This window comes from Mesoplodon bidens, assembly GCF_964165515.1.
Source record: "Mesoplodon bidens genome assembly, chromosome: 2".
In the NCBI taxonomy this organism is placed as follows: domain Eukaryota; kingdom Metazoa; phylum Chordata; class Mammalia; order Artiodactyla; family Ziphiidae; genus Mesoplodon; species Mesoplodon bidens.
The window spans coordinates 170,131,494-170,158,298 of record NC_138177.1 but is presented as its reverse complement, the minus strand read 5'-3'; the positions used below and the strand labels follow the sequence as shown (position 1 = coordinate 170,158,298).

General features: G+C 47.4%; 1 protein-coding gene across 1 annotated transcript; it reads left to right on the top strand.

Moving 5' to 3' along the window:
• Window positions 1-16,544: 16,544 nt before the first annotated feature.
• LDLRAD2 (low density lipoprotein receptor class A domain containing 2) lies at window positions 16,545-26,678 on the top strand (the record flags this gene model as incomplete). Its single annotated transcript, XM_081215640.1, is given in 8 exon segments — window positions 16,545-16,626; window positions 19,225-19,266; window positions 19,269-19,649; window positions 22,556-22,624; window positions 22,627-22,690; window positions 26,113-26,273; window positions 26,396-26,551; window positions 26,650-26,678. Coding segments are annotated over 8 exon segments (984 nt in total).
• Between the last annotated feature and the right edge of the window lie 127 nt (window positions 26,679-26,805).

Sequence of the window (26,805 nt, the reverse complement as noted above, 5' to 3'; positions counted from 1 at the left end):
TGTGTCATTTAAAGCTTCTGTTTCCTTATTTATTTTCATTTTGGATGATCTGTCCATTGGTGTGAGTGAGGTGTTGAAGTCCCGCACTACTATTGTGTTACTGTCAATATTGGGTGCATATATATTTATAATTGTTATATCTTCTTCTTGGATTGATCCCTTGATCATTACGTAGTGTCCTTCCTTGTCTCTTGTAAAATTCTTTATTTTAAAGTCTATTTTATCTGATATGAGTATTGCTACTCCAGCTTTTTTTGATTTCCATTTGCATGGAATATCTTTTTCCATTCCCTCATTTTCAGTCTGTATGTGTCCCTAGGTCTGAAGTGGGTCTCTTGTAGACAGCATATATATGGGTCTTGTTTTTGTATCCATTCAGCAAGCCTGTGTCTTTTGGTTGGAGTATTTAATCCATTAACGTTTAGGGTAATTATCGATATGTATGTTCCTATGACCATTTTCTTAATTGTTTTGGGTTTGTTTTTGTAGGTCCTTTTCTTCTCTTGTGTTTCCCACTTAGAGAAGTTCCTTTAGCATTTGTTGTAGAGCTGGTTTGGTGGTGCTGAATTCTCTTAGCTTTTGCTTGTCTGTAAAGCTTTTGATTTCTCCATCAAATCTGAATGAGATCCTTGCCGGGTAGAGTAATCTTGGTTGTAGGTTCTTCCCTTTCATCACTTTAAGTGTATCATGCCACTCCCTTCTGGCTTGTAGTGTTTCTGCTGAGAAATCAGCTGTTAACCTTATGGGAGTTCCCTTGTATGTTATTTGTCATTTTTCCCTTGCTGCTTTCAATAATTTTTCTTTGTCTTTAATTTTTGCCAATTTGATTACTATGTGTCTCGGCATGTTCCCCCTTGGGTTTATCCTGTATGGGACTCGCTGCACTTCCTGGACGTGGGTGGCTATTTCTTTTCCCATGTTAGGGAAGTTTTCGACTATAATCTCTTCAAATATTTTCTCTGGTCCTTTCTCTGTCTCTTCTCTTTCTGGGACCCGTATAATGCGAATGTTGTTGTGTTATAGTTGTCCCAGAGGTCTCTTAGGCTGCCTTCATTTCTTTTCATTCTTTTTTCTTTATTCTGTTCCACAGCAGTGAAGTCCACCATTCTGTCTTCCAGGTCACTTATCCGTTTTTCTGCCTCAGTTATTCTGCTATTGATTCCTTCTTGCGTAGTTTTCATATCAGTTATTGTATTGTATTGTTGTTTGTTCTTTAATTCTTCTAGGTGTTTGTTAAACGTTTCTTGCATCTTCTTGATCTTTGTCTCCATTCTTTTTTTTTTTTTTTTTTTTTTTTTTTTTTAGCGTTACACGGGCCTCTCACTGTTGTGGCCTCTCCCGTTGAGGAGCACAGGCTCCGGACGCACAGGCTCAGCGGCCATGCCTCACGGGCCCAGCCACTCCACGGCATGTGGGATCTTCCTGGACCGGGGCACGAACCCGTGTCCCCTGCATCGGCGGGCGGACTCTCAACCACTGCGCCACCAGGGAAGCCCTTTGTCTCCATTCTTTTTCCGAGGTCCTGGACCATCTTCACTATCATTATTCTGAATTCTTTTTCTGGAAGGTTGCCTATCTCCACTTCACTGAGTTATTTTTCTGGGGTTTTATCTTGTTCCTTCATCTGGTACATAGCCCTCTGTCTTTTCATCTTGTCTATCTTTCTGTGAATGTGGTTTTTTTCCCACAGGCTGCAGGATTGTAGTTCTTCTTGCTTCTGCTGTCTACACTCTGGTGGATGAGGCTAGCTCAACAAGGCATATTCTTTAAATATTTGGTAACATTGCAATGTGTCCAATCACTGAAGTTATATCAAGAGTCCCACAAATGCCCATGGCACATAGTGTAGCCAGGCCAGGAAGAGACATAGCTCCATCCATTGTAGCTTTGTTGTAATTGTTCCATGTTTCTCTTCAGCATACCAGGCCCAGGGTCTATGAGCATTTGTGATGTCCACTCTTAGGTCTGTTCTGTTTTTCAATCTTGCTAATGGTCCATGAATCCCTTGACGATGTTGGTATAAATCTTCGCCATGTTTTAGTTGACTTGTCTCCTTTGAGGTAGGCATTATCATTCCAATTGGGTCTACTCTTAGTAGATGCCTGTGAGATGAGGTTCTAAGACTCAGGCCCACAAGGTCCCTGTCTGGTGCTCTGTTCTTATTGACATTTTTCTGATGGGGTGAGTTTCCCCATTCAAGATCCCTTGAGATTATGTTGACCTCATCCAGGCTAACTGAGGGGTCACTTGGCTTTCTTTCATTCCATGGGAAACCAGACCATAGCTGTCTTTTCTCATGATAGCTGTAGTTGGGCTATTAGGAGTATTTTAGTTATTGTAAACTGTCCATGCTCTGTATCCAATCATGGTTTGATCCAAAGGGGGTGTTTATCACCTTGGCAATCAGGTAGTGAAGTCAACCTATTAGGTTATGGTCAGTCTATTTACAGGAAAACTGGGCACTTTATGTCAGATAATTAAGACGGTTATAGTGAAGCTATTGAGAGTTGTCAATGTAAATGTTTTTCTATTCTGAAAGAGATACCAGAAGAATCTTGTATCTGTACTCTTATTCCCCCACAATCTTTAAGTTTAATGTGTTTAAACTTGATTTCAGTGTTGTCAAACTCAAGTTCCTGTGCCCCAAGCACAGTAAGGCCAAACAAACTGAAACATTGGATTGGAGCAGAGAAAAGTTTATTGCAAAGACCAAGCAAGGAAAACGGGTGGCTTGTGCTCAAAACCCCCAAATTCCCTGATGGTTTTTGGGGGAAGAGTTTTTAAAGGCAAAATTTAGGGTGAGGGCTGCGGAGTGTGTGACTTTCTTCTGATTGGTTGGTGGTGAGGTAACAGGATGGTACCCCAGGGAACTTGTGCTCAGCCAGTAGTTACTATCCTCCATCAGGGTGGGAGCCTGAGTTCCTACAGAAGAACTCAAAGATATATTGTTATGTCTATCTATCCCTTGAGGAGGAATCAGGCCCCTGCTTTATCACTGCATTAATGTTTCTTGACTGCTCCTCCTTTGTTTCTGCATTTCCTCCCTTCCCTTTGAAATCTTACAAACTAGAAACAAAGCTTTTATATCTGGGAAGGCCCCACAGGGTTTCAATAGGGTTATTTTGTTTGTAGCTTTAGGGTGTCAGGATAGTTGTTTATTATGTAATTTAGACTACTTATTCTATCAGAACACTGTTCAATCTTCCATTTATTTCACACCTAGTCTGGATTTAGGTTTTCATTAGTAGTTCATTAAACTTTTTACCATTCCTGCTGATTTCCTTCTTATTGGCCTAGACCTGTTTCCTTACTGTAAAGTTTGTTCCCTGGTTTGATTCTGTGATTAGGGAGTTCCATAGGCACTAATAAGTGTCTCTATGTCCGATATTGTGGATTTAGCATCTCCGCAAATCCCAGTCCTGAAAAAGTATCCTCCAAAGACATTTCTTTTTTCTTTGTGGCTCAGTCATGGCTTTGACATAGTCTATCTACCAGATTTAGCCTTTGCTAGTTTTTCCAGATTGTTTTCTCTTGTCAAGTGACATAGAAAATGTTGGCAGATTTGACAATGTTTTAGCATGTGCTGTTTTAGGAATACCTCTCTCCCTTGAACATTTAATTGGTGAGTTTGTGCCCAACTATCCATTTGTTTGGGGAACACACATCTAGCTAATATTTTGTCAATTAATTATTTTTGATGTTAGAGTTCCAGTTAATTTATCTACTTCCGATTATAACTTGCTTTTTGAGTTTTACATTTCTGGGTGCTGAGATATGGTCTCCTAATATGTAAGACTGTCAAACCTAATGTATATTCGCTGATATTGGTGTTCTCCATACTGGTTATCTGTTTTTTTTTTTGTTTTTTTTTTTTTTTTTGCTTACGCGGGCCTCTCACTGTTGCGGCCTCTCCCGTTGCGGAGCACAGGCTCCGTACACGCAGGCTCAGCGGCCATGGCTCACGGGCCCAGCCGCTCCGCGGCATGCGGGATCCTCCCGGACCGGGGCACGAACCCGCATCCCCTGCATCGGCAGGCGGACTCTCAACCACTGCGCCACCAGGGAAGCCCTGGTTATCTGTTTATTAGACAATTATTTGTTTTCCACTCTGGGTACCAAATTATCAGGCCATTGGCTACTGCCTGTGGATCAGAATTCAAGATAACTTCAGGATGTCCTTTCTGTAAGCTCTGACTTATTGGCAATTGAACTGATTTTAATTCATCGTATTGGGCTGACTTTGTCCCTCCACCTACCAGTTTCCCCTGTTGATGAAAAATTAATCAGTCGATCTAAGAAAGAAATGGAAAATTTTATCTGAGCCAATTTAAGGATTATAACTGGAGAAGAGTATCTCAGAAAGTTCTGAGAACTGTTCTACTCATTAGGAATCAAGACACAGTTATATAAATTTTTTGAGCAGAGGGCTGTACATCAAATGACTTACTATTGACAGTTTATATAATCTAGACCTTCATCATGGTGGGTCATGTGACCCCTTATAAGATCAAGAGGAATGTTATCTTTTTTTTTTTTTTTTTGTGGTACTTGGGCGTCTCACTGTTGTGGCCTCTCCCATTGCGGAGCACAGCCCCCGGACGCGCAGGCTCAGTGGCCATGGCTCATGGGCCCAGCCACTCCACGGCATATGGGATCTTCCTGGACCGGGGCACGAACCCGTGTCCCCTGCGTCTGTCGGCAGGTGGACTCTCAACCACTGCCCCATCAGGGAAGCCCAGGAATGTTATCTTTTAAGGAGTTGTCTTGTTGATGCTAGGAGAATGTTGCTGTTTATGGTTGAGCAGGTATTCCTGCCATTGGGGGAGGTTTGGTGACGCATAATGCACATACACAATCCACAACGAGGGGGGAGAGGATGCCAAAGGGCAGAGGAGATATTTTTGTTTAAATTTTTCTTGTCTTGCCATAACATGTGAATTTTAGTCCGCACCCCTGTGGTTGAATGTAGGACTGCTGCTTTCCATTTGACCCCTTCTGGTCTAAGTGAGGCACTGCCATCCTTGAACCATCACATCGCCGGCACAGCTCCAGTGCTAGCTCAGACCAGGAGGAAGTTGCTGTCTCCAGGGTGGTGGGATGGTGGTTGAGATATTCCCTGCCCTCTGCTCAAGGGCAAGTCTAACAAAGGCTGAGACACTGCCTCCTCAATGGAGGACCCTGCTTTGTCCTTTCCCTTATATACCATTTCCATTTTAAGTGCATAGGACTTTGTGCTACCCGCCTTGTTTGATCAGGACTGAGTCTAGCTCATGCTGAGATGAGTAACCTGTTTCTATGTAACCAGTGTTGTTTTTTTTTTTTTTCTCTTGGATTTTTTTTCTGTATCAGAAAATGTCTTTGTCGTGGTGATCACTTTTTAAAGTAAAAAAATATTGATTCGCTATGTTTTATACCTAAAGCTAACATAATATTGTAAGTCAATTATACTTCAATAAGAAAGCGGGGGGAGAAAAAAGAAAGAATGTCTTTGTCCAGTAAGCTGAAACAGTACTATGCCTGATCCTCAAAGTCTAACTCAGAGCGACCAGTCTGCATGTCCATGAGTCACTGAAATCTGTTTTCTCTAGTAATATAGGTGCTTGGAGTATTGATGTCATACTGCCCTTTTTAGTTCACCTAAGGATGTCTGTTGTCTGATCCTTGTGGAAAGTCTTGGGCTTTTTTTTCCCCTAGAGATCTGATATATTGTAAAAGACTATCTAAGATGGGGACTTCCCTGGTGGTGCAGTGGTTAAGAATCCGCCTGCCAATGCAGGGGAGATCCCACATGCCGTGGAGCAACCAGGCAACTAGAGAAAGCCCGCACGCAGCAACAAAGAGCTTTTTGGCTGCGTTGGGTCTTTGTTACTGTCGGCGGGCTTCTTCTAGTTGCGGCAAGCAGGGGCTACTTTTCATTGCGGTGCACAGGCTTCTCATTGCAGTGGCTTCTCTTGTTGCAGAGCACCGGCTCTAGGCCTGCGGGCTTCAGTAGTTGCAGCATGCGGGCTCAGTAGTTGCTGTGCATGAGCTCAGTAGCTGTGGCTTGCGGGTTCCAGAGAGCAGGCTCAGAAGTTGTGGTGCACGGGCTCAGTTGCTCTGCAGCATGTGGGATCTTCCTGGACCAGGGATCAAACCTGTGTCCCCTGCATTGGCAGGTGGATTCTTAACCACTGTGCCACCAGGGAAGTCCCTACTGACCAGATTTTACCTAAAATTTTAATGAAGATAATTTCTTTTATAATTTTATGGTGGGCAACTGTTCATTCTTTTAATTCTAAACATTTTTTTTATTTTATCTGTTCAAGTTATTATGAACAAGTTATGTTTTCTATCTGTCCCTCTATGATATGTATGTAAAAATGTGTATGAGAATTTAACATTCTCAAATCCTTGCAAGTACTAGGCCACTTGTACATCCCTGGGATAGTTTCTGAAATGTCTATTGTTTTTCTTGCCAAGTAAATGCAAATTGGGCTTAGTGATCTTGGGATCTGGAGATAATAGTATTACAAAAAAAGGTATTACTAGTATTTATGGTAGACATTATTTTCTTGGATATGTAGAGATATTTTCTGGGATTTCTTTTTTTAAAATAAGTATTTATTTACTTGGCTGCGTCGGGTCTTAGATGAGGCATGAGGGATCTTTCATTGTGATGCTCAGGCTTCTCTCTAGTTGTGGCACGTGGGCTCTAGAGAGTATGAGCTCAGAGCGTGAGGGCTCAGTAGTTGTGGCACGCAGGCTTAGTTGCCCTGCAGCATGTAGGGTCTTAGTTCCCTGACCAGGGATCGAACTCATGTCCCATGCATTGGAAGGGGGATTCTTAACCACTGGACCACCAGGGAAGTCCCTGGGATTTCTAATGTATTAGATAAGAGCTCACAATACTTTTTGTACATCTTGTTTAATTTTGCACATTATATTTTACTTTTATCTTTGTTTCTGTTGTCAATCTTCATTTTTCTTCCAACCAATCTAATGACTTGTAAGGGCTTAGGTTCACCTAATGATACCTTCTGTCTCTAACTCAGTAAAAATGACTGTGATCTCATTATTTCATCCTCGACCTTTGTATTGTAGGATATTAACAACCTTTGCGAATATCTGGATAGTGGAAAGGGAAGAACTATCTCCCCACATGACTAAATGTTGACAAACCTTGCTTAAGATTGTCGTCATGGAGCACTTCCCTGGTGGTCTAGTGGTTAAGACTCAATGCTTCCAATGCAGGGGAATTTGATCCCTGGTCAGGGAAGTTCCCCATGCATGTTATCATAGGAAGAGCATGGATTTGAAAGTCAGAAAGACTCTGGCTCTGCCCATTTTGGCTGTGAAATGAATCTTAGCACCATGCTTGGCCTGTGTGGAAACTGGGTCAAGTGTGACCAGAAAGGTGGGCACTGTCTCAGGTTACCGGGCAAAACTACAAAGGGGGGCTTTCCCAAGCCTTCTCAACTTTGTGCACTCTTCTCCTTCTGCCTGGAACACTGTTGAGCCTCCCCTCATCCACCTAGGTCTATCCACACTTCATCTTTCAGCTCAGACAATTCCTCCTCTGGGAAGGCAGACTGCTTCCCCACTTCCTAGTTATATTTAACACCCCTGTGCCTCACCTTCTTCATCTGTAAAATGGGGATGATAATACTACCGTCTTCATGGCACTATTGTGAAGAGTAAGTGGGCCAATACATGACAAAAGTCCTTGGCAAATAGAGAGCACTCAATAAATTATGAATAACTTGTCATTAGTAATAATATTAATTATTATTATTTATTCATTTTATTAAAACTCGTTAGTTTTAGTATTCTCCGTATTCTCTGCTCCAGAGCAGGCTGTGTTCCCTCCTCTCTGCTTCCATGGCCCTGTCTCTCTTTTTTTTTTTTTTTTTAATTAGTTTCTGCTTTATAACAAAGTGAATCAGTCATACATATACATCTGTTCCCACATCCCTTCCCTCATGCATCTCCCTCCCTCCCACCCTCCCCATCCCACCCCTCCAGGCGGTCACAAAGCACCGAGCTGATCTCCCTGTGCTCTGCGGCTGCTTCCCACTATCTATCTACCTTACGTTTGGTAGTGTATATATGTCCATGCCTCTCTTTCGCTTTGTCACAGCTTACCCTTCCCCCTCCCCATATCCTCAAGTCCATTCTCAAGTAGGTCTGTGTCTTTATTCCCGTTTTGCATGGCCCTGTCTCTTATAATGCTGAAGTGTACTTCTGTTTTTTGTGTCTACTAGGCTCTGAGCTGCTTAAGGGCAGAGGTGTGTCCTTTACCTCTTTAACCCAGCTCCTAGTATAGGACCAGGTACTTTTGGACTCAAGGTCCAAGTGGGATGATATACTAGGAAGAGAATGGGGTCTGGAGCCCCTTGAAAATGGGCACCTAACTTTGCCTCCCATTTCTGGGGCTACTTTGAACAAGGCCTCTAATCTCGCTGGATTTGGCTTCCTAGTCTATAAAAGGAGATGATTATACCTGTCTCAGGGCTTTTCTGGAGTGAAGGTATTCAAAGCACCAGACTTGGAACTGGCATCAGTGAAGAGTTATTTACTAGTAGCTTATCAAACTGTAAGTTGCATAAAGAATGTGGCGGATGAGGTGTGACAGCCTTGATGTAGGAATGTCAGCCCATATCCAGGACTCGAGGAAGGTTGAGGGGAGAGAGCCCTTGGAGATGATCCAGTCTGGCTGACCCATTGTACACAGTAAGGGCGCATTGATTGGTGGGGGCAATGGCCCTTCTCTAGAGTTACCTGAACATGTAGTGAAGGGACCAAAGCCTCAGTCTCAAGTTGCTGAGTACTTGGTTTCTTGGTGAGCTGCCACCGCCCCCAGCCCCTAAGCTGAATGGCATACTGCCGCCTCCCAGGGGCAGTTTCTAGGGTACACAAGTTTCCTCACCCTCGTCTTGGTATTGACTGCCCCCTAGTGGACATTTTCTCCAGAACCATGAGTACCAGCTAAATACCCCAGAAGGGCTGGGCACTGTCCAACCTATTTGGTCCTCCTCTTCTCTCTCTATGCTCACTCCTGTGGCTCTCTTGCCCCATCTTGTGGCTTTACATATTATCCATGTGCTGACTACTCCCCAAATTGTATGCCTGGTCTGCACTTCCCCCCTCAATTCCAGACTTGGAGATCCAACCTCCACTTGTCCTCTCCACTGGAATGTCAAATGGGCATCTTAATCTGAATGTGTCCAGAACAGAACTCCTCATCCTCCCCCGACCCTGCTCCTCTCACAGTTCTTCCCCTCCCACTTATGGCAACTCCATCCTTCCAGATGCTCAGGTTAAATCCCAGGGTACCCTCCTTGACTCATCTCTTTTCTTCACACTCCAAGTCCAATCTGTCAACAAATCCTATTGGCGGTACCTTCAAAGTATGTTCATTCAGAATCTGACTACTTCTTGCTATTGCAAGAAAACCAAAGTTTTCTTTTCTTTTTTTTTGGCCATGCCATGCGGCTTGAGGGATCTTAGTTCCCCAACCAGGGATTGAACCCGTGCCCCCTGCAGTGGAAGCGCAGATTCTTAATCACTGGACCGCCAGGGAAGTCCCCAGGCCACCATCATTTCTAGACTTATTATTAAAATAGTCTCCTATCTGGTCCTGCAGCATCTGGCCTTGCCCAGTGGTTCTCATCTCAGAGAAAAAGCCAAAGTTCTTACAATGACCTCTAGGGCCCTACGTGATCTGATCTCCTATCACTCTCCCCTTTGCTGCATTCACTCCACACTGTTATTGCTTGTGCCAGGCCTGCTCTTGCCTCAGGGCCTTTGCACTTGCTATTCTCCCTGCCTAGTATATTCTTCAAAGAACTGCATGGGTGGTTGTCTTACTCCTTCAGATCTTTACTTAAAAGACTCTTCTCTGTGAGGACTTCCCAAGCTATCCTATCAAAATTTCAACATCTCTCTGACTTTTCACATCTCCTGGCCTTGCTTCATGTTTTTTCTTCTTAATATTTATCACTATTCAGTACATCATACATTTTACCCATTTATCCTTCTCTGGAATGTAAGTTCCACAAGGGTAGAGTTTTTGTTTATTTTGTTCCGTGAAGTATCTCCAGTGCCTCACACAGAGGTCAGTGGTATTTGAAAAATGAATTTACATCTTTCTTTTAATTTAACCTTCCCAACAATCCAGTAGGATACTTTAGTAGTGTCTCCAATTTGTAGATGAGAAAACTGAGGCATAGAGAGGTTAAGTCACTTGCTTAAGGGTTACAGCTAGGAAATGGGACCTGGGGAATACTGTACCCGCCCCCTTACCTACCAACCTTATTTATTATCATTATCTGTACTCAGATTTCTCATCAGTTAAATGAGGCTCATAAGAGTGTCCTCTTTGTAGGTTCATTGTGACGATTATGTGGATAAAGCATGTGACAAGCTTACAGCCAGTGACTGGAGTGTTGCAAACACTTAAGAAGTGGTTGCTAGGGATTTGCTGGTGGCACAGTCGTTAAGAATCCACCTGCCAATGCAGGGGACACGGGTTTGAGCCCTGGTCCGGGAAGATCTCACATGCCAAGGAGCAACTAAGCCCGTGCGTCACAACTACTGAGCCTTGCTCTAGAGCCTGTGAGCCACAACTTCTGAGCCCACGTGCCATAACTACTGAAACCCATGCACCTAGAGCCTGTGCACTGCAATGAAGAGTAGCCCCCGCTTGCATCAACTAGAGAAAGCCTGTGTGCTGCAAAGACCCAACACAGCCAAAAGTGAAAAAAAAAAAAAAAAAAGAAGTAGCTGCTAGAAATATGAAAAGGTTGACATGGAGTTCATGAAAGGTAGGGGTGTTTCAGGCACAGAGCCTGGTCAAGGGGCCAGGAAGTTACTATTACTGCATTTAACACAGTTTCTGCATGGAAACTCCTATGCATCCTTCAGAGTCCAAGTCAGAAATGCTCTTCTCTGGGAAGCACTTCCTGACTTCCCAGGGTACCTCATGTGCTTGTTAAGATTGGGATTTAAAAAAAAAAAAAAAAAAGATTGGGATTTATTTAATGGTTGTTTTTTTGTTTGTTTGTCTGTTTATTTATTTGTTTAATCTGAAGCTGCTACCAGGCTATGAGCTCCCTGAGGGCCAGGTTATTTGGGTCCTGAAGCATAGACACTTTGAAGGCCCTCTTTAAAAATATGAAATTATAAACACAAAAAATTTTGAAAGTGAATATTTATTCAGGGTGAGAAAAAAATCCCAGCAGTATATATTTTTAAAACCTACATGAAGTTTTTAATTCAAAGATACATCAGTTGTGAATTCCCTGGCTGTCCAGTGGTTAGGACTCCACACTTCCACTGCAGGGGGCATGGGTTTGGCCCCTGGTCAGGGAACTAAGATCCCACATGCCAGGTGGCACAGCCAAAACAAACAAACAAAGAAAAGATACATCCGTTTGTTCTCTAGTCCTTTTAAGAAACCAAGAAAAGGTACTTTGACTGGTTTAGTTTGACTGTGAAAAGCAACACCACTTTTGTGAACTGAAAGAAAAATAAAATTTAAATTTGGCTCATTGGTTCCATACTTCATCTACCAGTGTATTTGCTGCTATTTACAAATAGAAATGTCTACTTAGTTCTATGTATTAATCTGAATAACAGATGCATATTATAATATTTGAGGCAGATGGTAAACTTTCTTATAGGTCTTATCATGGGGCAAACACTATTTTACAAAGTATAATAATGCTTCTTTTTTTTTTTTTTTTTTTTTTTTTTGCGGTACGCGGGCCTCTCACTGTTGTGGCCTCTCCCGTTGTGGAGCACAGGCTCTGGACGCGCAGGATCAGCGGCCATGGCCCACGGGCCCAGCCGCTCCGTGACACGTGGGATCTTCCTGGACCGGGGCACGAACCCACGTCCCCTGCATCGGCAGGCGGACCCCCAACCACTGCGCCACCAGGGAAGCCAATAATGCTTCATTTTTAAAAGTTGAGGTAAAGAACTTGAGCAACAAAATAGCAAAGCTTCATGAGCAGTGAAATGTAACCTCATGCTCTGATTATGCTCTCTGCCTTTCCATTAGGCCAGTATAGCTTTCTACCTGCTACAGTGGGAAACAGGAACTGCTTATAAAGCCTGAAAATAAGATGTTCTAAACCCAAATCCCAGAGCGTTTTAGTAGGATTAGCATCTTTGAGAAAAGTACTAATTGCCCAACTACTCCTTCAAAACAGCTCCAGGGCTTCCCTGGTGGCGCAGTGGTTGAGAGTCCGCCTGCCGATGCAGGGGACACGGGTTCGTGCCCCGGTCTGGGAAGATCCCACATGCTGCGGAGCGGCTGGGCCCGTGAGCCATGGCCACTGAGCCTGCGCGTCCAGAGCCTGTGCTCCGCAACGGGAGAGACCACAACAGTGAGAGGCCCGTGTACCGTAAAAACAACAAACAGGGGCTTCCCTGGTGGCGCAGTGGTTGAGAGTCCGCCTGCCAGTGCAGGGGACACGGGTTCATGCCCCGGTCCAGGAAGATCCCACATGCCACGGAGCGGCTAGTCCCGTGATCCGTGGCCGCTGAGCCTGCACATCTGGAGCCTGTGCTCCACAATGAGAGAGGCCACAACAGTGAGAGGCCTGCGTACCGCAAAAAAAAGAAAGAAAGAAAGAAAATAATAAAAGTAAAAACAAATCAAAATAAAAAAAACAACAACAAACAAACAAAAAATACAGCTCCAAAGAAAAGCTCTGCTTTCTCAGAAGACTTATTCCATTCCGTTCCATTCACACCTTTTGCTAACTAGAGTGAAGAGCTTTAGATCAAACAGCACTTTTATTAATACTATTTTTCTCTCAAAGCAAGTTCTTCATGCTGACATTTCCAGTGTCGGGAAGCACAAATACTCTTACATTCAAAAGTTTTTATTTTTATTTTTCTAAAATTTATTTTATTGAAGTATAGTTGATTTACAATGTTGTATTAATTTCTGTTGTACAGCAAAGTGATTCAGTTATATATATATATATATATATATGTATATACATACACATATATATTCTTTTTCATACTCTTTTCCATTATGGCTTATTACAGGATATTGAATATAGTTCTTTGTGTTATACAGTAGGATCTTGTTGTTTAGCGATTCTATATGTAATAGTTTGCATCTGCTAACCCCAAACTCCTACTCCATCCTTCCTCCCTCCCCCTTGGCAACCACAAGTCTGTTCTCTATGTCTGTGAGTCTGCTTCCGTTTTGGAGATAAGTTTATTTGTGTCATATTCTGGATTTCACACATAAGTGATACCATAGGGTATTTGTCTTTCTCCTTCTGACATACTTCACTTAGTAGGATGATCTCTAGGTCCATGCATGTTGCTGCAAATAGCACTATTTTATTCTTTTTTATGGCTGAGTAGTATTCCATTTGTATATACACCATATCTTCTTTATCCATTCATCTGTTGATGGACACTTAAGTTGCTTCCATGTCCAACAACTTTTAAAGTTTAAAAAATGGACAGGAACTTCCCTGGTGGTGCAGTGGTTAAGAATCCGCCTGCCAATGCAGGGGACACAGTTTCGAGCCCTGGTCTGGGAAGATCCCACATGTCGCAGAGCTACTAAGCCCATGCACCACAACTACTGAGTCTGCACTTTAGAGCCCATAAGCCACAACTACTGAGCCCACTGCTGCAACTACTGAAGCCCGTGCGTCTAGAGCCCGTGCTCCGCAACAAAGAGAAGCCACTGCAATGAGAGGTCCACTCACCGCAACAAAGAGTAGCCCCCTCTCTGCAACTAGAGAAAGCCCGTGCGCAGCAGTGAAGAAACAACGCAGCCAAAAATAAAGAAAAAAGAAAAAAAAAAAAAAACCTGACGAATACCATGAACAATATAAATTTAAAATAATAGCACGTTTTTATTAAAATACTGCTTAAATCTCTTCTGTGGTGCTTTTCCCCTTAATTTTCTTGGCTGCACACCCTTTTATGATTTCTGTGACAACACTATATGATATTTTCTATAACAGGACTAGAAAGATAAGTCAGTCTTTCCTTTAGCATGATTGACCAAAATTAGTTTTTTATTAGTGATCATTTAGACTTTTTTTCTTGAGCTTTGCAATTCGTTATTAGTAAGATTATTTATTCTCTTAAGGACTGTTAAACTTGGGATAACCGCTATCAAATTTCTTACATATGTGAGCTTTAAGATTTGGAAGGATTTTCCATAGACCGGCTTCTGGCTTCATATGTTTCAAACCTTATTTCTCCTCCAATACCCTCACACCAGTGAGGCCAGGCATAATAAATGATCTCTGATTCTGCACCTTCATATCACAACATATCACAGCACAGAGGGCGTGAGGAGGATTACTGGAAGGCATTCTGGGGCATTTATTTGAAATAATAAAACTATACCTGGAAGGAGCTAGGACCCCATAATTATATGCCCCCCAAACCCAAACCCAAACCCAAACCCAAAGCCACCTCCCCTTAGCCAGATTTCAAAAATGCCCGTGACCATCTGAAGAGAGGTGCAATGGAGGAGATTGGGGTGGAAAGAGACAGTGATCTGAACTGACTGTGGTTGAAATATCTTAATTTTGTAAATTTTATAAAAATATATAATCTCATGCAAATAATATGTCCTGATGTGTAAGCTTCACGAGTTTCTTTCTTTCTTTTTAAAAGTGAAATCAAGTTTATTTAGAGAGATACACATTCCATAGGCAGAATGTTGTCCGTCTCAAGAGGGAGAGCGGCCAGCTTCAAGGGTTTCATGATAAATCCACTCCTGCCAAAGGAGTCCCCCAAGGCCTAGCCTTGGACATCACACACAGTGGGGTATCAAGTTTGCATCGAATGTCAGGACTAGAAAGAAGAGCATTAGAGAGAAGCAGGGCCTCTCAGTGGTTTTAACCTTCTCATACAGTCTTCAGACTCTGAGGTGGTGTCTCAAAGTCTGAGGTGGGGACTTCTGGAAACATAGATGACCTCTGTTTAAGTAATAATGATGACATTAAGGGTCATCATCCAGCCTGACGTGCATTGTGCACTTTACTATGTGACAGACACTGTTCTAAGTAAGTAACTTGATACCCCACTTGTATCAAGTTACTTACCCTTTACAATATACCTACAAAGTTGGAACTATCATTATTCCATTTTACGGATAAGAAAACTGAGACTTGAAAAGTTTCAGCTTTATATATTAAGGTTCCATGTATAATGCCTTTGTAAAAAAATGGTTCTACTAATTACAGGTTTTGAAAAAGGCTGAAATGGCCCAAGCCCTTCCTTTTACACATGGGGACGTAAAACCCAGAATAAAGGGAGGTCATTCGCTCAACGTCACACATTTGTCCTTTTTCTTTTGTAAAAAAAATTATTTATTTTATTTATTTATTTTTGGCGGTGTTGGGTCTTCGTTGCGGTGCGCATGCTTCTCACTGAGGGGGCTTCTCTTTTTTTTTTTTTTTTTTTTGAGGTGGCTTCTCTTGCTGCGGAGCATGGGCTCTAGGCGCGTGGGCTTCAGTAGTTGTGGCACGTGAGCTCTAGTTGTGGCTCGCGGGCTCTAGAGCGCAGGCTCAGTAGCTGTGGCGCACGGGCTTAGTTGCTCGGCGGCATGTGGGATCTTCCCAGACCAGGGCTCGAACCTGTGTCCCCTGCATTGGCAGGTGGATTCTTAACCACTGCACCACTAGGGAAGTCCCCACACATTCGTTCTTATTTCCTGGATGCCTGCTCTGTGCCAGGCACTGTTCTATGACCTAGGGCTTCAGAGAACAACAAGACACAGAACACAATTTTAGTGGGTGGGGGGCAGTCAATGCACAATACATACAAGATATAAATAAGCAAAGTAATTCCAGTGAGTGCTGAGATAAATTTGCGGACATGGGACTGAGTGACAGGGAGGGAGAACACTAACTCAGACTGAGAAGTGGTCAGGGAAATGTGGTCTGAGCAGGTGACATGTGAGCTCGAAATCTGAATGACCCAGAGAAGCCAGCCATGGACCTCCATGGGAGAGGACACCCCAGGTGGAGGAACGGTGAGGGCAAAGGCCCTGAGGCAGGAATACTTTGTCTTTAAAATAGAGCAGACTCCTGGGCCAGCGCTCATTCACCACTTGCTGCCTCTCTAGGCCCTCAGAGAGGCCCTTTGATGTCCTGGGGCTCCCTTAAGCTCAGCCCTAAAATGCCAACTTCTCCAGGAAGGCAGCAGCTCTCTGAGGCTGTGGGTCCCCCTCCCAGAAGCCCTGTGGCTGAACCGGATCTGAGTTTCCTGGTTCCTGTCTGGCAGGGGATGAGCAGACATCCTCTCCGCCTTCTCTCCCCAGGCTCCAGCCCCAGTCCCAAATCTCCATGACAACCCTAGACACAATCCTGATCTGAAGAAGGATCTGGAACAGGGAGCACAAACATCACTGAAGAGACCAGAGGAGCTGGCATACTTGCCTCCCTTGCTCTCTGTGTCCCGCCAATCCCTCCACTGGCCTAACCAGGCCCCTATACCCCAGTCTCCCCAAAGACCCCAAACTGCAGATTCTGCAGGTCTTCCCCATCGCTGGGCACAGGAGGGCGTGGATGGAAGCCTGTCCTCTGCAGCTGCCCCAAAGGCTGCTCCTGCTGGGGGCAACTGCCCTGACTGTGTCTGCTCTGCACACAGGTAAGTACAAGGTGGCTTGGTTGGGGCAGGCAGGAGATTCAGGTCCCACCACCCTTTGAGATTGTGTTTCCTCAATCAGCACTCACCCTGATGAGCTGGGATCCCTTGAGTTGGGAGACACTGGGAAACCCTGCGTTTGGTCTTGGCTGGCACCCTCAAGTCCACCCCCAACCCTGTGGGTAGCTGGAGCTCCAAGTCACCCAGAAGCAGGTGTCTGGGGGCGGGTGGGGCAGTCTGGCACTGGGAAACACTGTGGGCTTCGGAGTCAGACGGCCCTGCGTTCACACACACACCCTTGACATTACTGTTTCCACTGTCTAAGACTTGGTTTCTTCAGCAGTAAAATGGAAATAATAATAGGCCCTTGCCCCTTAAGGCAGGGGTCCCCAACCCCCAGGGCCAGTCTGCGGCCTGTTAGGAACCGGGCCTCAAAGCAGGAGGTGAGTGGTGGGCAAGCGAGCGAAGTTTCATCTGCTGCTCCCCGTCGCTCCCTGTCGCTCCCCATCACTCCTCGTCACTCCCCGTCACTCCCCGTCGCTCCCCGTCACTCTCCGTTGCTCCCTGTCACTCCCAGTCACTCTCGTCACTCCCCATCACTCGCCTTTGTTCCCCATCGCTCCCCATCACTCCCCTTCGCTCCCCATCGCTCCCCTTCGCTCCCCATCGCTCCCCGTCACTCCCCGTCGCTCCCCATGCCTCGCATTACCATCTGAACCATCCCCACCCCCTGACCCCCGTCTGTGGAAAAATTGTTTTCCACAAAACCAGTCCCTGGTGCCAAAAAGGCTGGGGACCGCTGTCTTAAGGGACTATTATTATTGTGCATATAAGGTGAGATAAACCATGCAAGACACATAGACAGTGCCCAGCTCATAGAAGGTGCTCGTTCACCCACTCTCTAAACCTCCGCCTGTCCCGTGTGCCTCCAGGGCAGGTTCTGGCTTTAGTAGGTCTGCACAGATATGAGAAGATGCTCCCACATCCTGAGCCCTAATGGAGAATTTCTTCCCCGAAGACCCACATCCCGGCTTGTCCTCAAGCACCACTGGTGCCCCTACCATGCACCAGAAAAGCCACGTCCTGTTCTCTCTCTACCCTTACAAAAATCAGATGGTTTGAGTACTTACACGTTATCTCATTAATCCTCACAACAACACGGTACCAGTGAGGATGTTTTGGGTTGTAAGTAACAGTTACCAGACTAAACAGAGCTTAAATCATAAGGACAGGGCTTCCCTGGTGGCGCAGTAGTTGAGAGGCCGCCTGCTGATGCAGGGGACACGGGTTCGTGCCCCGGTCCAGGAAGATCCCACATGACGCGGAGCGGCTGGGCCCGTGAGCCACGGCTGCTGAGCCTGCACGTCCGGAGCCTGTGCTCCGCAACGGGAGAGGCCACAACAGTGAGAGGCCCGCGTACCACAAAAAAAAAAAAAAAAAAAAAAAAAAAAACCACAAGGACATTTATTATTTCACTTAAGAAGAGAGGCCAGAGATGAGTCCAGAAATGGTTAATTCAGCAGCTCAACCATGTCAGGGCTCCTCCATAATTCTCATGACCTCATCCTTGCAAGGTATCTGCTGCAGCTCTGGGCATCGCATCCTCAGTCAATAGCTTTCAAAAGCAGGAAGAAAAAGGAGCTCCTCATCACACAGCTCTCCCTCCTTTTTTTTTTTTTTTTTTTTTTTTAAATCAGGGAAGAAAACCTTTCCCAGGAACCCTCAGCAAACCTCTCCTTAAATCTCATTGGCCAGAATCAGTTCACAGGCCAATCTCTAAACCTGGCAAATGGAATTAGGATTACAAGGCTTGGTTTAGGCCAAAGACCAGGGGGCCTCTCTGATAATTGAGGGGAATTAAGTTTCTCTTAGCAAGGAGAAACAGGGAATGCCTGTTGGCTGGGCAGGTGCCCAACTGTGTCTCCCACATCCTTTTATTTTTTGGCTGCACTGCGAGGGTTGTGGCATCTTAGTTTCCCGAACAGGAATTGAACCTGGGCCCTCCACAGTGAGAGTGCGGAGTCCTAACCACTGGAGGGAAGGCCAGGAAATGCCCTCCCCCATCCTTGAATAACACGTCCATAATGCTCATTAAATGCCAGGCACTGTCCTAAGCACTGAACCCATACACATCCACAATCCTTTAGTTTCCACTACAAAATATGAAAAGCTCTGACAACCAAAATTTGTTCTTAGCTAACTAACTGGCAACACCTGACCTGAACTGACAGGAGGCTGTTTACAGCCTGTGTTTGTCCTACTTAGGGTACATGTTCTGTGCAATTGCTCTAGAAAATGTGTTTGATCGTGGAGGGCTGTGGCAGACTCCATGTGGGGCTGCAACATATTATATATGTTTCTAAAATCTGAAAAATTCTGAAACACATCCTAGGGTTTCTGAATACGAGACTGAGGACTTGAATTACATTTTTTAATCCTCACAAAAATTCTGACATTGCTCAATCATCCCCATTTTCCCGACAAGAACACTGAGGCTCAGAGAGGCTGAGTGACTCACTCGGGGGTCACACAGCGGGCAGAGGGCAGGGCCAGGCTTGGAACGGGACCGCATGGTTCCAGGGTCGGTGCTTTTCGCCGAAGCCGACCTGGTGGACCCGTGCGGCCGGACGTGGCAGGGGGACGGCTGCTGCTGCGCTCGCACTCCGCGTCGCGCCGCTTCTACTTCGTGGCCCCGGACACCGACCGCAGGCTCTGGATGCAGGCGACGACCCCTAGCGACAGGATCCACTTCCAGTTCCGCTTCTTCCTGGTCTACAGCCTGACCCCGGCGGCGCCCAACGCCTCCTCCCCGGCGCCGGCGCCGGAGGACCCCTGCACCCCCGGGTCCTACCTGCAGTTCTACGAGGGCCCGCCGGGGGCGCCACGGCCCTTGGGGGCCCGGTTCTGCGGCCTGACCATCCCTGGGCCGGTGGCGTCCTCCGGGGGCTTCCTGGGCCTGCGCCTGGTCACCAGAGGCCGCCAGCCCCACGTGGACTTCGTGGGTGAAGTCTCCTCTTTCCGGTTAGGTGGGTGCGGGCTGGTCCTGAGAGAGGGCGGGGGCTGGGGCCTGGCGGCAAGGTCAGGGGCTTCAGTAAAGTGCGGTCCAGACCCAAAGAGCCAACCCCAAAAACCTGACTTCCATGGATGCACGGACCAGCCCCTCACCTGTTCACACACAACTCCCACTCCCACACGATTCCCACACACTCACACATCTCACACTCCAGCACCCACCCCACTCACACACACTGTACCTGTGCACAACTCACACCTCGTACACACACCTGGCACACCCACCTGTGCCACACACACTGAAACACCCAACCCACAGGCCTGGTGTACTGTGCACTCTCTCCCACACACAGTTCACATCATGCACACCTCATCGTACACAATACCACTTTGCACACTGCCATGCAACTCACACACTCTCATGTTCACACACTGGCTTCTCTGTCCTGGGTCCACCTGATTGCAGAGGGGCCGAGAGTTGGGACTCTGGCTGTAAGTGACAGAAACCCACTTAGGCAAGGAAAGGGAACTGATAATAATCCCTTGTTGAGCACTGCCTTTGGCCCTTTGCATGCCAGATCTCATCTGTTCTCACAGCAGCTCTTCTGGGCCGGTGCTCCTACCCTCGTATTTATTGATGGGAAACAGGCTTGGAGAAGTTGAGTGAAGTGCCACAGGACTCCCAGCTCACAGGTGGAGGAGCCGGGCTTTAACTGCTAGAGTTTGTCCTCTGCTCAAATTGAGTCAAGGCTTTAGTCCCAGCAGGTTTCCCCAGGACTGAAGACACTCACTGATGTTTCAGCAGAGGAGCTGCCAAAGCCCAGAAGTTTCCAAAACCTTGGAGAAACATCATCGCCCTCGCTGGCAAAATATCCAGACTGGAGAATTAAACATGGGGTTGTGAGCACTTCAAGGCAAGAGCAGGGGGGCCTCTGAGAGCCAACACAGGTTCACCAGGAGCTGGACCTCGACATGCCAGGCCCTGGACAGCCCTTCAACCTGAGCTGGTCAGAGAGCACCCCCTGCTGTCTCATGTGTGTCTTTGGGGCCATGACTGATGGTGCCTGGGGTCCCCTTTCTGGCTCCTGTGGGCTCTAGCGTGCCAAGGGTCCTATTATATTGTTTTGCAGGCAGATCTCACAGGCTAATTGGAAATCAACCCCTCCCTCCCTCCTTTCCTCCCTCCCTCCCTTTCTCACCTTCCGTGAGGTGCAAGCCAAGCATGTTGCAGCTGTTTTGTGTTTAGCAGGATTGGACTCAAAAGCAGGCGGCAGTGGTGAAGCCCTGTCACAACTCTGGCTTCCCTGGATCACTTTTTACCACTTTTTACTTGGATTACTGTTTGTGTTTTCTCTCTCACAGATATTCACTTTTACCCCTGCACATCTTTTATAAATTAGAGCATTCACTTTCATTTGCACATGAAAAAACCCCAAGTCAAGTTGGCTTAAGCCAAAGGAGAACTTGGGGGGCTCCTATAACTGGGATATTAAGGTGTTCGTTCAGGTATAGCTGGATTCAGGAGATCAAGTAATGCCACCTGGGCTCTCCCTTTGCATTGCACTGGGTCTGTTTGGCTTCCATCTCAAGCAGCTCCAGTTCCTCTTTCTACTTGGCAGCAAGGTGACCCTGAAGCTCCAAGCTCACAGTCCCCCTTATAACTCTCACCTCAGTGAAATAAAGAGTGAGGATCTTTTCTCTCTCTCTCTCTCTCTTTTTTTGGCTGCTGCGCCGAGCGCCTTGCAAGATCTCAGTTCCTGAACAGGGACTGAACCTGGGCCCCCGGCAGTGAAAGAGCTGAGTCCTAACCAATGGACTGCCAGGGAACCGCGAAGATCTTTTCTTACGGTTCTAGGAAAAGTCCTCGGGGCCAAATTTGATTAGTCACATGGGCCATGTGTCCGTTCCCGGGGCCAGGAATGGAATGCTCTGATTCCCATGTCCACCTCTGAGCCATGGTATTGGTCAGTCCCTCCTGAACCAGCTTTTCTCTACAGAATGGGGTGCTGGGTAAGCCAACCTGTCTGCCACACCCTGTGCACCAAGTCATACCCTTCTCTCAGCTGTGTGCCTATTCATTCATTTAACAAAGATTGAGTACCTGCCCTTGTGCCAGGTGCTGTTCTAGGCTCCAGGGATACATGCAGCAGTGAATGAAAGAGAAGTCCCTGCCCCATTTGAGCTGCCATTCTAGTGGGGGAGGCAGACCATAAACAAAGAACCGATCAAATCCATAATCTGCAGAGGTGGTAAGTGCTGCAGAGGAACCCAAATCAGGATAAAGGGGTGGTGGGGGAGGGATGGTGTGCCGTTCGCACGTGGAGGTGATGGCAGGCCTTTCAACACGATGACATTTGAGTGGAGACCTGAGGGGAGCAAGCCATGCAGTTACGGGCAGGGCTGATGGCAGGTGCAGTGCCACGAGCCGAGATGAGCTTGGAGTATTCAGGTTGCTGGGCTACCATAGGCTGCATGCACGCACGCGTGCACACACACACACACACTGGGTGCCACAGTGCTCATGAGCATGGGGCTGAATTCCTATCCTGCTGCTTAGATACAAGCTGTGTGGCCTTGGTCTAGTGACCTAACCTCCCTGTGCCTCGGTCTTCTCATCTCTAAAATGGGATTGATAATAGTATTGACCCTACAGGGTTAATGTGAGAACTTAATGAGCTGGGATGTGAACCACGCCTGGCTTGGAATAGGAGCTCAATAAGTGTTAGCTGCCATCATCATCATCATCATCATCACCATCCTCATCATCATCTTTATGATCATACACCTGTCTCATCCATACTCTCACTTGCACGCACATGGAAACAGCCTCTCCTGCTCACACCTCCCACATTCCCTCCCCAAAGGGCCAAACATTCTGTGGTGCTCAGTGTCCTCACTGTGCCTCCCCTCTCAACCCCAGGATCCTGTTGTGCCTACTTCCGATGTCAGAACAGCAGGTGCATCCCCCCGAGGCTGGTGTGCGATCCCTGGGCATGGACAACTGTGGCGACGGCAGTGACCAGGCTTCGTGGCCAGCAGCTAACTGCAGAGGTCAGTGACAGGTGTGGCTTGGGCCCTGCTGAGCAGCTGGGTTAGAAGCTGGGGGCCGGAGGCACGGGTGCGGCAGGAGAGGATAAGGTGAGGCACAGTAGTGGGGAATCCATTCAGACCAGACTGCCTGAGGAGCAGAGGATGTTAGCTCAAACGGTGATCGAATCCAGCTGCTTCCAAATGTCATTTCAGTGGTGGAAGCTTTTCCTAAACAGAGCCTTGCAGAGGCCCCAGGCATCACAAGGAGAGATGCTCTACTTGACGTGGGAGGCCTGGGCCGCGGCTGACTGATATCCCACTGAGAGACTTGAGTTTGACCTTCAAGACTTTGAAAACCATTGATCCAGCCTGACTCCCACATTTTATAGATGGGGAAACTGAGGCCTAGGGAGGAGAAATGACTTGCCCAAGGTTATAGAGTCACTGAGTGACATAACCAGGAATGACCTCTGTGGATGGACAGAGGGGACCAGACTAGGTCACCCCTGATTATCCTTCTTAGGAATCTGGATATGCCCCACTCCCAGTCAGGGTTGCCATGTCCTGTTGAACAGGTTGTTCGTTGCAAAAATGCACCTGGCTGAGGGGTAAAACCCAGCTTCCTGGGAGCCCACACACTTCCCTCCCAGCCACTCCTCAGGGTCCTCCCTGACACTATGCTCTGTGCCCAGAGGCCCGGGCCCTATGTCCTCTCCTCCAGCTGCCACACCCGTTCCCTCCTCGTTCTCCTTTATACTGTATCGCCAGCTGGACTCATCTTTGAACGCTACTTATATAACCACCTCCCCACCTGACATCTCCACGTGGCTGTGCAGGCGGGTCTCACACTTAACTTGCCCCAAACTGAACTCATGACCCATAGCCTGCCCTGCGTCCTGCTCCTCACCCGTGTCCCCTTCTCACTCAGTGGCAGCTTTGAATTCCAGTTGTTCAGGCCCAAACGGTTGAGTGGTCCTTTACTCCCTTTTCCCTCTCAGCCCATAACCAAGCCATCAGTGTTGTCGGAATTAATCTGATGTTTTCCTCATGATAAGGCTGCAGTCGTGGGTTATGAGGAGGAAGATCCCAGAGGTCAAGTGCACACCAGGTCAAACCAACGCGATCACTCCCCAACATGATCCACGGATGTTGATGTTGGCCTTGGTCACTGGGTTGAGGCTGTGTTTGTCAGTTTCTCCACTGTTACTCTGTCTCCTCTCTCCACACTGTCCTCTTTGGGAGGAAGTCACCGCGCGCAGCCCACACACTAGCAGGGAGTTAAGCTCTCCTGCCAGGGGAGCATTTTATTCTTTTTTTTTGGCCGCACCCCTCGGCTTGCGGGAGCTTAGTTCCAGGACCAGGGATTGAACCTGGGCCCCCGGTAGTGGAAGCGTGGAGTCCTAACCACTGGACAGCCAGGGAATTCCCCAGAGGAGGCTTTTAATTTTTTTTATTTTTATTTTTTTGCGGTACGCGTGCCTCTCACTGTTGTGGCCTCTCCCGTTGCGAAGCACAGGCTCCGGACGCGCAGGCTCAGCGGCCATGGCTCACGGGCCCAGCCGCTCCGCGGCGTGTGGGATCTTCCCGGACCGGGACACAAACCCGTGTCCCCCGCATCGGCAGGCAGACTCTCAACCACTGCGCCACCAGGGAAGCCCCTCTGAGGAGCGTTTTAAAACACTAAGTCAGATCGCGTCACTCCTGTGCGCAGGACCCTCCTCACTCCTCACTCAGCCCACACAAGCCTCCCAGGGGCCCCCAGACCCTGAGTGACCTGGCCCGTCACCTCCCACCTGCCTGCTTGCTCCAACAGCTCCTCCACTCCGGCCCCTGGCAGCTCCTTCCATGCTCCAGTCTTGTCCTGCCTCTGGTCTCTCACTAGCTCTTTCCTCTACCTGGAGGCTTTTCCCAAAGGTTTACATGCTCATTCCTTTGCCTTCTGCAGGTCTTGGCTTAACCCTCACCCTCTCCATGAGCTCTTTCCTGACGCCTTTGTTTAAAAATAGCAACCCTGGGATTTCCCTGGGCGGTCCAGTGGTTAGGACCCCACGCTTCCACTGCAGGGGCCACGGGTTTCCTGGTTGGGGAACTAAGATCCCACAAGCTGTGCGGCCAAAAAAAAAAAAAAAGAAAAAGAAAAGCAACCCTGTGTCCATTGAAAGAAAAACAGGTAAACAAAAGTGGTATGTCCACACACTGGAATATTGTTCAGCCCTACAAAGGAAGGAAATGCCAACACATGCTACAACCTGGATGAACCTTGAGGACATTATGCTGACTGCAATACCCAGTCACAAAAGGACGAATACTGGGGCTTCCCTGGTGGCGCAGTGGTTGAGAGTCCGCCTGCCGATGCAGGGGACACGGCTTCGTGCCCCGGTCTGGGGAGATCCCACATGCCGTGGAGCGGCTGGGCCCGTGAGCCATGGCCGCTGAGCCTGCGCGTCCGGAGCCTGTGCTCCGCAACGGGAGAGGCCACAACAGTGAGAGACCCGCGTACCGCAAAAAAAAAAAAAAAAAAAAGGACGAATACTATGTGATTCTACCTATATGAGACATCTAGAGTACTCAAAGTCAAAGAGACGGAAAGTAGAATGATGGTTGCCAGGGGCTGGGGGGAGGGGAAATGGGGAGTTATTAATAATGGGTTCAGAGTTTCAGTTTTATGAGATGAATTCAGTTCTGAGAATGGATGGTGTTGATGGTTGCTCAACAATATGAATGGACTTAATACTACGGAACTGTACTTAAAAATGGTTAAAATGGTAAATTTTGTTTTGTATAGTTTACCACAATTAAAAGAAAAATAGCAACCTTGCCCCTCGCCAACATGCCCTGTCCCTTTCCCTGCTTAATTTTCCCTCGTAGCACCTATCTCCATTTGACACATGGTAGAATTTGTGTTTTGTGTTGCCTCACACTAAAATGCCAGCTCCATGGAGACATTTTTGTCTATTTTCTCACTGTCATATCCCCCAGTCCCTAGAGCAATGTCTGGGGTATAGTAGCAGGTGATTGAAAAATACTCATCAAGTGAGTGGAAGAATGAACCTCTCTATGTCTCCGTTTCCTTATCTGTAAACTGGGGATGATACACCTAACCTCTCAGATTTGTCATGAGCTGTAAGTGAAATCCTGTGGGTGAAGGGCCCAGCGCAGAACATGGTGCTTGGTGCACAGAAAATGCTCACTACAGCATTACTCCTTGAGAAGTAGCTCCATTCATCCACCCCAGCCCCTGGAGCTAGACTGTGAGTTCAAGTCCACCCCTGTCACTTCCAGCTGTGTGATCTGGGCAAGTGACTTAACCTCTCTGTGCCTCACTTCTCTTATCTGTGAAATAAAAATACTAACACTAAGAGGTTTTGGGAGGATTAAACAAGACATAATCATACCCCGCAAGGGGCAGATCTCAAGTGTGTTAGAGCTGTTATTTCCCACTGCCAGTCCCTCTCTGGTGCCCAGCCAGGAAGGGAGTACGGATGATGGTACCTCCGGGCCCCTGACTCTTCCCCCAGCTCACAGGTCTGAGGGCCCCCTGGGTATTGCAGCTGAGCGGAGCCCCCCAGCACGCCGGGACCCTGCACGGCAGGATGCGGCTCCGGAAGGTAGATGGCTCTTGGTCATCACCTGCTGCCGCTCCTCCCGCCGAGACCACACTTGTCCCTCTCCAGTGGTGGGTGGGGGCAGCTGGCCCAGGCTGAGGCCTGAGTGCTCTTTCTTGCGACAGGCCTCCAGCTGCGGGCGGTGGCGCTGGCCTCCTCATGGGCCTCCTCTGGTGCAGCTGCCCCTCCAGCCGGCTGGCTTCGTGGGCTGGTGGTGTGCACCGTCCGTTACACATGTCCTGGCCAGGTGGCCCCTGGGGGCCTGCGGCTGAGTGAGCCAGGTCAGGGGGGTCATCCTTAGAGAGGCTGTGGGCATCAGAGGAAGGAGAGTGGGCTCTGGGGTCAGACAGTCCCTGGGTTCTGCCCCCACCCCCCACAGGGCTGTCCAATCTTGGGCAGATCATATAACCCTCCGAGACTCAGTCTGCTCCTCTGGAAAATGGGATGATTCCTGCCTCACAGGGTCATGGTGAAGGTCACAGGAGGCAGCTGACCCTGCAACTTGCACGGTGACTGGCACTCTGATGGATCAGTG